This window comes from Hyperoodon ampullatus, assembly GCF_949752795.1.
Source record: "Hyperoodon ampullatus genome assembly, chromosome: 2".
Lineage (NCBI taxonomy): Eukaryota > Metazoa > Chordata > Mammalia > Artiodactyla > Ziphiidae > Hyperoodon > Hyperoodon ampullatus.
Window position 1 is genome coordinate 12,407,328 of NC_136915.1, and position 13,239 is coordinate 12,420,566.

Sequence of the window (13,239 nt, forward strand, 5' to 3'; positions counted from 1 at the left end):
GGAGCACAGGCTCCAGACGCGCAGGCTCAGCGGCCATGGCTCACGGGCCCAGCCGCTCCGCGGCATGTGGGATCTTCCCGGACCGGGGCACGAACCCGTGTCCCCTGTATCGGCAGGCGGACTCTCAACCACCGCGCAACCAGGGAAGCCCCACCACCCACTTTTTGACCTCTATGGTCAGCCTGGGAACTGTCCTGGTGCTGGTGGGTGTGTCATTTCGCTCATGTATTACAATGAGCCTGTAATGAGGCTCCAGTTCCCCTGGAAGTCGAATCTTACGCACCCTTGGACCTGGCCGATTCTAACCAGTCCATGTTGTATCCTCCACGGCTGTGTCCTTCTTTTAGAGAGGACCTGTTTCAGGAGGGCAAGGACAAGCTAAGGGCAAGAGAGGCTGCGTGGAGTGAACAGGGATTGTGGGGCTGGGCAGGGTCGGGGGGTCTGGGTTTTTATTCCAAGGGTGTTGGGAATCCAGTGGAGGTTTTTAAGCAGAAACTGACATGCCTAGAGACCTGAAGAGGATGGGACCACTCACAGAGGAGGGGAGGGAGAGAAGCAGGTGACAGGGAGGAGGCAGTGAGCCTCAGAGGGGCACATCACTCTGAAAGCAGCCAGCGCGTAGCAGGAAACATGCACACAGCTGTGGAAGCCAGGCATAGCATTGAGTCGCACGTGAATCCCCATCTCTGTATGAATCTGTGCTTTTCTTCTGCCTCACTCTGCAACTTAATCACACCCAGCCCCACCCCCTGCTGCCCCTAGGTCTCTGCTTATGCTCCTCCCTCACTTGGGATGTCCTCAGATATTTTCTGAGCACCTCCCCCAGGCTAGGTGCTGTTCTGGGCACCAGGAATGTAAGGATGAACTCGCTGGTCCTCACCTTCCTCCCGTATGTCGGCCAGTGAAACCTCATCCAAGCATCAAGCCTGTCTCAGATCCCACCTTCTCCGATCAGGGAGTCGGACAGACCTGGGTTGGGATAACGCTTGAGATGGGCTGGACCCACTCAAAGTGTGGCAAGCCCCAGAGGGATTTCCAAGTAACTGAACTGTGTCCTGGAGGCAAAGCTCATTTTCAAAATGAAATTCTGGAGCATTTTGTGCTTTATTTCATGTACATTCTTGATTGATACCTACCATTAAAACTGGGCCTGATGTTCTTTCAGGAAAGGAACCGTAGGCGATAACCCAATACCACTGCATTTATGCACCCTTCTTGCCACTTTTATTCAAAATGATACTACAATGCAAGAGGGAAGAGATATGGGGAGATATGTATATGCATAACTGATTCACTTGGTTATAAAGCAGAAACTAACACACCATTGTAAAGCAATTATACTCCAATAAAGATGTTTAAAAAAATGATACTACAGTAATGGAGTAGTTATCTATTGCAGCATAACAAGTTACCCCAAAATGAAATGGATAAAACCCCAACCAATATTTATCATCTCCCCCAGTATCTGTAGTTCAGGAATTTGAGCAGGGGGTGACTTAGTTCTCATGAGTTGCAGTCAAGATATCGCTGGGGTATCAGTCATGTCATCTAAAGCCTCGGGGGGAGCCGGAGGATCCCCCTTCAGAATGGCTGCTCATGTGGCTATTGGCTGGAGGCCTTAGTCCCTCAGCACACATGCTTCTCTCTAGGGCTGCTTGAGTGTCCTCACGACACAGCAGTTGGCTTCCCCCGGAGTGAGTGATTCGAGAGAGAGCAAAGAGGAGGCCACAGTGTCTTTTATGACCCAGCCTGGGAGGAAACATTCCGTCATTTCCACAGTATCATATTGGTTACCCATGGCAGCCCTATTCAGGGTGGGAGGGGCTGCACAGGGCATGAATTCTAGGCGGCAGGGATCATTGGGGACATTTTGGAAGCTGGCTGCCGAGAAAAATAATAGGCGCCATGGAACAAACAGAATTTAGCCACTTTGTGTTCTTGGGACATACCGTCTCATTTGAGCCTTACAATAACTCTGTGTGGGACAGACAGTGGGAGGTGAAATAGCTTGTCCAAGACCACCAAGCTAATAAGTGGTAGAGAGGGGTCCAAACTCAGAGGACTGTGAAACCAACCACCCCATCCATAGCGTCCAGCAGTGCCCTCTGCCACACGCCCGTCTCCTGGCCTCTGGAGAAGAATTCCTGGACCTTCCCTGTGCTGGGCCTTTGTTCCCCAGGCCCATGATGTGGCCTCTCCTCCCAGCTTTGCCTGGCCTGTGCCCACAAGGGGCTCCCAAAGGCTTCTCCTCTCGCTGGTGCTGACTGCGCCTCATTCTCACTGAAGCCTCAAACCCTGTTCTGTGGACTTTGCTCTCATTCCCATTCCTGTCTGGGACCCTTGGAAAAAGCCTCCCCAGTTCTAGGAGGGCACCGGTGGTGGCCCGGGCTTGGAAAGTTTTGTCCAAACGTTGGCTGACAGCCATGGTGTTGCCAATAATCCTTCCTGCCTCTTTGACCTCCATGAGTCTTTTGTTTTGGTTTGGTTTGGTTCTTTTACAGAGATGGTGTCATCTTTGCAAAGTGACGTGTTAGTAAAGGATGGTCAAGTTCAACAACTACAACAGGAGGTGAATCAACTGAAAAGTGAGAAGAAAGAAAAGGATCACCAGCTCGAAGCCCTCAGCTCCAGAGTGAGTGTCGGGTCATCAGCAAATTGTAGCTGCGAAAAGCAGACACAGTGGAGTCACATGACACACGGTGGTGAGATGAGGCCAGTGCCCAAGGACACAGGGAGGGTAGCTGCTGGGCAGGTGGCCAACTTCTCTGAAGCCTTTCAAAGGACAGCGTGTATGTGGCTCAGAATAAGCATAATAGATTTTCAAATCCAGCAAATATTTTCTAACCCCTATTATAAATGAGTTTCTTTAATCCCAGCAACAAACACACCTATGAGCATATACGGCCAGTACAAAGTTTAACATTAAACAGAATACGATCTCTCTGTGAGCAAAGATGACCACACGGCTGCATCATGGTCCCAGCACCACTGGTTCTCATAATTGTCTTCAAAGCAGAATGTCTGAAGATCCAGATGCAAACACGCAGACTCTCATTTCTTTCTTAGACTTTAGTGTGTAGAATGTCTCTATGGAAGATGAACGTGGTAGGCAAGCAAAGAGCTTTTTACATGTAACTTTGACTATTTGCAAATCTTGCCTTCAATGCTAACTTTAGAATCCTGACTCTATAGGATAAGATTTCTCAGTATTTGCATGATGTGCCTGTTTCTGTGAGTCAAGGTAAAACCTCAAAGCTTTCATCTCAGGTGGCAACTCAGAGATTCCCAGAGGCTACCCGATAGCTAGGTCTGCATGGGGGTGGGGTGAGAACAGATCTTGAGGTTCCATGGAAAAAGCACAGTAAGTAATACCTGGTACGTAGTACCATACCCAGTTTGGAGCTGGTGAAAGGCACTGCACGAGCTTTGGGATCAGACAGACCAGGGTCCAATTCCAGAGCTTTCTTTCATTGTAACTTACTTGGCCTCCATTTCCCCATCTGTGAAATGGGGATGACAAAATCGTTTTCCGAGAAGTGGGAGGCTGGTTTTAGTTGTGCTCTTCTGCCTCTGCCCCGGGTCAGCTGCCTGGCCAAGCCCTCTGCATTCGTTTCTCCCAAGCAGAGTGTCTTCCCAGGCATGTGCTATAGCTGTTTAATGTGGGGTGTGTGTGTGTGTGTGTGTGTGTGTGTGTGTGTGTGTGTGTGTTGGGGACGGGAAGGGGATGCAGAGCTGGTGCTAAGTAGAAGGAATCTGCAAAGACAGCACCTGCTTGGCTCTTCTACCTCCTGAAGTGCATTTGGATGATTTATGTCCCCGTTTCCCCTTCCTCGTTGACCTCGGAATGAGGTCCCTTCTCCTCTAGACTGTGCTGGCCAATAGCACAAGGGCTCGTCACCACCAAGGGTACTGCTCTTGTGAACATTTGAGATGCCTTTTTTTTTTACTGACATACATCATGTGTGTTAATTTTAGAAAAATAAGTAGATGACATTGAGAAGAAAAAATAAAAAAAGAGGAGAGGAAATGCTACCTTGAGAAATCAGTGTTAATATTTTCATGTATGTTCTTCCAGTCTTATTTGTATATATTGCCTAGAAATCAATCAATCAATCATTTTATAGTGAATTTATACTATGCACATTTAAAAAATTTTTAAATACTTACTATTTTCCCCTGGTAATAAATCAACGCTCTTATCATTCGTCTTAAAAGCTACATACTTTCTCCTGGATGTACCCAGTGTTATAAAGTGGTCTGCTGTTCTAAACAACACTTGGGTGGTTTCCTCTGTTTTTTTTTTTTTTCTTCCACTGTTACGGACAACTCTGTGAAGAGCATCCTTGAAACTACAGATTTACTCATTTCTCCAGTCATTGTCCTTAAGGTACATTCCTAAAGTGGGAATTGCTGGGTCAAAAGAAGGCACATCCATCCTTATGCCCTTAGTGCCTGTTGCCATGCCACCCTCGGGCAAGACAGCTCCGTTTACCCCTCCACACCAGTCTGGGCAGTTGTGTCTATGTGATGCAACCTGCACAAAAGCCCTAAGATGGACCCAAGTTCACTGGCTCAGCCCCCTCCACCCTCACCGGTCACAGCGTGAAAACATCCCAATTCCTGCACCCTAAGTGTCCAGACTCTCCAAAGCTGGATTTCCCCTGCGGTGAAGATTGCTGGCTTTTGAAGAGGAATTTAGATGCTCTATTCCTCAGAACTCATGAGAGGGGTGAACTGGGAATGACTGCAGGATCCCGTGCTCCCATCACACAAATGGTCTCGCCTCTCAGAATTCAGAGGTGTGATTGGGTTATACAGCAGGAAACACTCCTGGGCGTGAACACAGGTACTTGGGACCCCCAGCCAAGCCCCTATGGCCTTGTCCTTTTTCTCCACAGTGCTCAGTGCTGAAAGAAGAGTTACAGAAGGAAGATGCCCAGAAGGAGAAGTGGGAAGCCCAAGAGAAAGAGTTAAAACTCTGCAAAACCGTGCGTTGAACCTCCTGACCCCTAGGTGTCGACTGAAAGCCTAGATTGTGGCCTTGAGGGTTTTGGAGGGGTTCCTTGGCCCATTAGCTAGCACAAGCTCTGGGGCTTTCTGGGTGTTTGTCTGTTAATGTAGTCTCCTAATTCTTTGATTTGCTAGCCTCAAAGAGATGGGTGAAAAGACCATGGAAAACACACTCTCCCCAGATTTTCTGGGCAGTTGGCTCAAGGCCCCTCATCAGGTTTCCCCTGGGGAAAAGGATGGGAGGTGGCCACCGTATGCTGCTAGAAATTCATTGTGGTCCCTACCCCTGGACTTGTGATGCCCAGACTTTCATGATCCACTGTCACAAGTTTTATCACAGCCCTGAGCACTGTTATTAACACAACTCTTCTTGAAGTATTTTTACTTAAATACATTCAATTTTACAACAATTCATAAAAACAAAATAAAAAGCAAATGTATCACTGGCCTTGTATGGAAGGTGAACATAAAAATAAATACAATGAAAAGATGACCACTCAATGTAAATGTTCAACCCCTGTACCTGCCCGAACCCTCATGCACATCACCAGGCATATGTTTTCCATCCATTGGGAAGGACGGTGCCTGGGACGGGGGCAGGAGACGTGTGTTCTTCTCTCTGTCAGGAGCACACTTCTCCGCCTCAAATGAGAAAAAAGAAAAATGTCATTTTCTTTTCTTCCAAACTGTGCCCATTGTGTCTTCCAAACAGCCCTTATTTAGATTGAACTCAAAAATATACCCCAAGGAAAGAGACTCTAATGAGTGGATAGGTATCTTGTACTGTTTAATCCAGGATCCATGCTGATCTTCAAAAGAAACTCAAATTTTCACTGACCCAGCCCTTTCATTGCATCCGTTGAAAGAAAGTCTACTTTGCCTCAAAGATGTGGAATTGTCCCCCAAGGGAAGGAGTTAAGCGAATCCCAGACTAGGTTTCTGCCTTAATGAACCGGATGAAATGAGTTCTGAAGTTGACTTCCCTGTTGCTGGAACTCTTTCAGCAAATCCATGACATGGAAGAAGAAATGAGGAAGCTCAGGGTGGAGCTGAAGAGGAGCAGAACCGAGCAAAGCCTGCTCTCTATGACGCTGCGGGAAAAGAGCAAGGTATGGCCAGGACAGGTCGGCCTGGGAACCACTCTGGGGCAGGCACTCCACCTGCATCATCTCTGTTCATCCTCACAATGACCCCATGCGGTCTCTACTGGTATTAACCCCACTTTACAGTCGGGAAAACTGAGGCTCACAGAGGTGAAGGAAGTTATCCAAGTTCACTTGCATAAAGTAGTTGTGGCAGAACTTGAATCCAGGTCTGCCTGACTCCAAAGCTCCTGTGTGTAACCACAACCCTAGACTGCCTTCAGATCTTAATTGTGAAATTATCTAAGAAAGAATTGATCCATTAAATCAAGTTTGCCAATGATGTTGTTCCAACTTAAATTCTCATATTGAATTTTTTGTCTTTTTGTTCCATCATTGAGAATGTTTTTAAAAATCTCAACATGTTTGTCATTTGTGTGTTTCTTCTTTTAATATGAACGATGTTTGCTTTATATATTTTGAGGCTGTGTTACTAGGTGCATATAAATTTAGAATCCTAATACTTCCTGTAGAGCAAAACTTTAGATCATCATGAAATGTCCCTTTTCATCTCTAGTAGTGTTTCTCCCTTAACGTCTCCTTTGTCATTAAGCTTCATCACTGGCTTTCTGTTAGTTAGAGTTTTCATACCATCTTTTTCATATGTTCTCTGTCAATTTTTGTCTTAAGGTTTAGACATATGCCTTCAAATAGCGTATGATTTTTACAAAATCCAGTTTGACAATCTTTGACTTTTAGTCCATTTATATGATGTAATTACTCGTGTACTGGGGTTTCAATCTACCTTCTTGCTCAATACCAGTTGTACCATCTGTGCTATGTTCCTTTTTCTCTCCTTTCTTGCCTCCTTCTGAGTGGATGGTTTTCTCTTATTCCACTTTCCCCCTCTATTAGCTTGGAAATATTTCACTTTTTTACTATTCTTTTAGTAATAGTAAGACAATAGCATTCATCCTTGACTCACCAAAATCACACATTAATTAAGTTTTTCACTCTTCTACTATTCTCTTAGTAGTCATCCTGAAGACTACAATGTGCATTCTTTTTTTTTTTTTTTTTTTTTTTTTTTGCGGTACGCGGGCCTCTCACTGTTATGGCCTCTCCCGTTGCGGAGCACAGGCTCCGGACGCACAGGCTCAGCGGCCATGGCTCATGGGCCCAGCCACTCCGCGGCATGTGGGATCCTCCCGGACCGGGACATGAACCCATGTCCCCTGCATCGGCAGGCGGACTCCCAACCACTGCGCCACCAGGGAAGCCCTGCATTCTTAACTTACCAAGAGGCAATAGTAGTTGATAATTATGCCCTTCTCCTTGACAGTGCAATGAGTTTCAAACACCTTAACTTCACTTACCCCCTCCAGATTTATAAGCCATTGGTGTCATTTTCTAAACTCCTCTTGATACTTAAAACCCCACAAGACATTATTAGTGTTTTTCTATAGTCAGTATCATATCCACACATTACCCTTACTGTTGCTTGTCTTTTCTGCATCTTTGATCACCCACCTGGGTTCATTTTTCTTGTGTCTGAAGAATAGCCTTTAATGTTTTCCCTCATTGTGGCTCTGCTGATGACAAATTCTCAGATGTGCCCCTGTGTCTTTCTGGAGATGTATATTTAACCTTCATTCTTAAAACACATTTCACTGCGTATTGAATTCTACAATGGCAATTCTTTTCTTTCAGCACATTAGATATAGAATTAGATATGTCACTATTGTCTTCTATTATTTCTATTTAGAAGTCATCTGTAAGCCTAGCTGTTGTACCTTTGCATAATCTGTCTTTTTCTCCGGTTGCTTTTAAGATTGTCTTTTCCCTTGATTTCCAGCAGTTTTATTATGGTTTATCTAGGTGTGGATTCAGTTTTATTTACCTCATTCAGAGTTCATAGGGGCTTCTTGAATCCCTGGCTTGGTGTTTTGCCTTAGTTCAGGCGCTTGGGCTCTGTACCACACAGGCAGTGGGGAGCTCCTAAGGCTTCTGAACAAGTGACTGATGCAATGACATTCATGGACAGTAATCAGGGTGAAAATGATAGTTACAATTTCTCATGTACTAGGCGTTACCCTCAACTTTTCATCTCTTCATCTTCACAATAGCGCTGTGATCTAGAAATCATCCTCTCCATTTTACAGATGAGAAAGTCAAGGCTACTAGTTACTAGTAAATTAACTAGCCCAATGGCACAGTCGGTTTTGTCTGACTCCAGGTTCATCTGACTTCAGTGACCCTGGCGTAGCAAACAGCCACATGCTACTGTTTACACTGAAATTAATCAAAATTAACTAAAATTTTTAGTTCAGTTCCTCCGTCACACCAGCCCCATTTCGAGTGCTCGATCCCCAGGTGTGGCTGGTGGCTGCCGTATTAGACAACACAGCCTCGCTCAGAGTACCTGTACCGTTGCAGAAAGTTCTGTTGGACAGAGCTGCCTTACAGCTGGGTAACTCTCACAGTACCGTTAAGATTGCACTGGAAGAAACTAAACTCGAGGCGAGGAGGCCAGTTGTCACAGTCCAGCTTGCATGTGAGAGGGACTGGAGGACAGGCATGAGACCCCCGAGTGTGAGAGAGGGAGCAGGGCGGCCGCTGAAGGTGACTCTGAGGCTTGGGGACGGGAACGGGGGCTGTTCATGCAGAACACAAACAGGGGCAGAGTCCAAGGCTGGACTTGGCTTTTGCAGCACATGAAAAAGGCTTCTGAGATAGAAGTCAGAGCATGTTTAGACCTGGGAGAAAACTAAGGCCCAGAGAGCTTAGATGACTTTTCCAAGGTAACGGAGCTGGGTAGAGGCTCTTCCACTGGACCACACTACTCAGAAGAAAGCTCTTAAGGGCTTTTCTGGGTCTTTTATTACATCCCTGTGATCCCCCTCTTCAGATCCCTAAAAAAACAGCCTGTGAATTTGTTTCAGCACAAAAACTTTCCATTTATTTACGAGAGTTTGCCTCATTTCCTGTTAGTGCCAGAGCCATGGGCTCAGCAGGTGCATCCAAGAATTGAGCAGCTGCAGGGCCTACACTGGCCAGCCAAGGGTAGCATGGAGCACTCCCAAGCTTACCGTGCGTTGACTGTTACCCAAGCAAGGGGGGGAAAGTAGGCAAGCTTCTCCACTTTAAATGCCTTCCTTTGCAGGCTGCAATTCTTAATAGACATTGCTTTAGCAAGCCTCCAGTGAGGTTACCACCAGTGAGTGTGCTCAAAGTGGTAACGACAGTTATGATAATAAACCCAATCATAACATTTCCAAGTACCCATCACGAGTTATTAGAACGAGACTGTACGGCGGACATTCCCGTCCACCTTTCATAGGTTACAACAGTACTTAACACACTCACAGAGCCCTTAAGCACTATTCCAAACATTGAATCCCCACAATAACTCTATGCAGTGATACTAGTATCATCATCCCCATTTGACAGATGAGGACACTGAGTCACGGAGCAGTGAAATAAATTTCCGAGTGTCGTATGGCTTGTTAGGGACCGAGCTGGGATGGGAGTGGGCGGTAGAACATAGTTGAGCCCCGGGTGCAGAGCTCGGCCCTTTCCCCTAGGGGGCAACTCCCTGTGAGTTTGCCTCCACCCTGTGCATGCCTGTGACCCCTGCTGCTGGGCTGCAGCTGTCCCTACCCCTCAGGGACTCCCCCACTGCCATTAGCACCCCCCCAGAAGAGTTTCCCCAGAGGGCATGATGATCACATTAGCAGCAAGCCCACGCTTTCATCATCCTTTCAGGTGGAAGAGAGGCTTCGGGAGGATTCCAGAAGGAAACTGCTTCTGCTGAAAGAAATGAGGAACAGAGAACACCTCATTAAAGCCAACTTGGAAAGGGCAGTAGGTCAGGTAGGCGTGCTGCAGAGCCCCTTCCTGGGCCCGTGCTCTCCACGGAATCCCGCACCCAAGCGCCCGGCAGGGATGAATGAGGAATAAGACGGCCTGGCTTAGTTCACCCGCTTATCTCAGGGGCACGGCTTTGTGCGGCTTCCGCGTCCCCGTGGATTTCACTAAAGAGGCTTTTCCTTCTGGGAAGCTGCCCACTCCAGTGTTTGCTGTTGCCTGAGACCCTGACCAAGCAGCCAGTCCCAGCTCAAGGCCCACCCCAGTGAACCAGCTGTGCGGTTCCCTCTTGGGAAGGGTTTGAGCTCTTGACCCCGGTGGTGTTTCTAGCACTTTCTCCTTCACATTTTTTGTCCTGACATTTACAGCGATCTTTCTTCCTCTGGGCCCCCAAACAGATGCTACAGTCAGTGTCCCCAGGGAAATGCCACATTTCTGTTTGTTTGTTTGTTTTCTTTGGCCGAACCGCGTGGCTTGCAGGATTTTAGTTCCCCAACCAGGGATGGAACCCGTGCCCCCTGCAGTGGCTGCGTGGAGTCCTAACCACTGGAGCGCCAGGGAAGTCCTGCCACTTTTCTTAATAAAGTAAAACCCAGAATACCACAGCTTATGCCAGGTGGAGGTGGGCAGGGTGGGGAGAGGGCCATTTCCCAGGGCTCTGACCCAAGATGGCCCAGTGGCCCTTCCTCTGACACGTGGCACAGACATGAGGGCCAGAACATGCAAACGAGCCTTCACCAAAGGCTAAGGGAGAGCAAAGGAGAACCCAAGACGGGGCACTGGCCCTCCAGAACACAGCCCACCGAGGGCAGCCCATCTTGGAGCCCCTCCACAAGGCATCCTCTCCTGGCAGCCACGGCTCCAGGGGGACCAAGAACGTTTTGCGTGTATGTGTTTGTGCTTTTCTTTTTCTGGGAGAGTGAGTCCACCTCGTCACTCATTGGATGCTCAGAAGGATCTGTAAACCACCAAAAAAGGTTAAGAACCACAATCCTCAAAGGAGCCCTCCGTCCCACCCAGCCCAGTTCCCAAAGCCCTTGCGTTTGGTAGCATCCAAGCCTGAACCATCAGTGTGACCGGAATGTGTCCCACGCGCTGAACTTCAGAGGCACCCACAAGTTAAATGACGATGCTGACCCTCAGGCAGGTTTGAAAGCCTCTTCAACCAACTTCCACACCATCACCCCCGGTGTCCTTTCTCCTGCAGGGTGCCGACCCCTTAGCAAGGCAGAGAGCCCGCCAGCCTGGGCTTCCCTCCGTGCACCTGGGCTACCCCTCACCTTGCTGGCACTCTGCACCCACGGCGCACACCCGCCTTGAGGGCATGATCTGCGCCACTTGCCGAGCGCCTGGTCATGGCTCTGGCCAGGGGTCATCCAGGAAGACCCTCAGAGACACTGAGATTCCTCCAGGTCTAGACTCGAGAGAGAAAGGACGAACGAGGCTTCTCTGCGCTGCCTGGGCCTTTCTGCTTCACCCCCTTGTCTCCACAGCCCGCTCCCGGCCTGAGGTCCTGCCCTTCCCCAGGCCAGTGACCACAGGACTCAGCCCATCGTCCAGCAGGACCTGTCCCTCCCCACCCCCACCCCCCACCCAGCAGTCCCGTAGGGTGCCTCTGGTGATAACGCGGGCCATTGCCCACAGGGCCCTCTCTACAAAACCTCTTCCTTGGGCGAGCTAGGATCCTCCCTTGGCCATGAAACCAGCAGACGACCCAGAGTCCCTCCAAACACCCGGTTGGTTTCCGGCAGGATGACTGCAGAGGTGTCCTTAGGAGAGTCATAATTCCTCTACTTGGCTTCCCAGAGCTCCCTGGTGTGCAGCAGACTCCTGTGTCTTGGGACCTGTTCACGTTCTCATTGATTCCGTGGCCCTTGTGGTCCTTCAGGGCTCTGTTTTATAGCCTTTCATGACCACATTTTGCCAGTGAGCCAAAAACCCAGGCCAAGGCCCATCACGTTGGTAAATTTCCAGAGAAACTTGGGCTTCTCTGCCGTTCAAGTCTCATGAGCCTGGGGCATCATGAACTCGTCATTCTAGAAGCCCTGATTTAATTTAACTGCGTTGTTTCATCATCCGTAATATGAAGACACCAGCATCAGGGAGGCACTCAGTAAAAACTGGCTGAACTGAAGGAGAGGACTTTGCACATCTGACTTGACAGGTGTTTCTGTTATAAGCATTCGATGAACGTTTATTGAGTGCCTGCTGTGTGCCAGGCACAGCACCAGGCTCCGGGGACCTGGAGAGGAATACAGGAGATGTCGCCTTCAGGACACAAGGTCTAAGGCACAAAACGACAGCAGGCAGCTCCTCCTTCTCTCCCCAGGCGCCCTTGCTGATGACACGAGTTACCCGGGCTGGCAGCCTCAATGTTTATCTCACAGCCTGGTGCCAACGTAGCAATTACGGATGAGCGCTCCTGGCCCTGGACTTCCCACTGGATAATTGGCAGCAAGTGGCTCTTCCGAGAGCCCGAGACGTGTGTGTGCTGACTGTGTGCGTCGGCTAGGTTAGGCGGGCACACCTGAAAAGTCATTAAAACCTGCTGTCCCCCTCTCTTGTGTGGGCACTGCCCCTTCCTGTGAGAGGTGAAGGTGTTAATTACCCATAATGACCACTAAAGGCGTGCAGAGCCTTCTCACCGATTTCTCACAGACCCAGCGATGGAGGCGCCTCCCCCTGCCTTGCAGCTGCAGCTGTGCCACTCACCTCATCTCCTTCCCTTTCTTTGTGCTGCAGCTGGAGCTTTTCAGAAATCAGGTACTCAGGCCACTTGCGGACACGTGAAACCGTTCCAGGACAAACCTGTCTCCAATCAGCAGGCTCGTCTCTCTTCCCCACTTTCTCCTTCAGGGACCTGGGGCTCCAGACACTGGGAGCATATGTTCCTGTTTTTTGTTGGTGGCACATATTTTTCACACTGTTGCTACACCATAAAGATTTGTTTTGATTTTCTGAGATTTCCTGGCTTTTCAAGTAAAAGCCAGTTAAACTCCCTTGCAGTGTTTCTGTGAAAATCAAATTAAACCACCCAGGACTGTGTCTGGTCGGCAGACCCGCACGGTGAACCTCCGTTAGCCCCGCGAGGAAAGGGGCGGCCTCAGCATGGACGGTGCGTCCTCGCTCGCTCGTTCCTCCTGAAGTGGCAGATGGCAGTGAGGGTGGGCCTCTGGCTGTAACGATGCCTTATTATCCTTCCGTTTATCCTCTCCAACCCTGGGTGTCAGCACGCGGCTCACAAGATCACACCACGGGCTTCTCTCGGACGACCTCCTTT

General features: G+C 48.8%; 1 protein-coding gene across 1 annotated transcript in view; it reads left to right on the forward strand.

Moving 5' to 3' along the window:
* The window catches only part of LOC307063677 (forkhead-associated domain-containing protein 1-like), a gene marked incomplete at both ends in the record, with an annotated part of 98,541 nt that overhangs the window by 61,697 nt on the left and 23,605 nt on the right, over positions 1-13,239 (forward strand). The window contains 6 exon segments of the mRNA XM_079719919.1: positions 2,502-2,632; positions 4,899-4,988; positions 6,015-6,119; positions 9,858-9,965; positions 12,702-12,726; positions 12,729-12,784. Coding sequence (XP_079576045.1) covers positions 2,502-2,632; positions 4,899-4,988; positions 6,015-6,119; positions 9,858-9,965; positions 12,702-12,726; positions 12,729-12,784 — 515 coding nt within the window.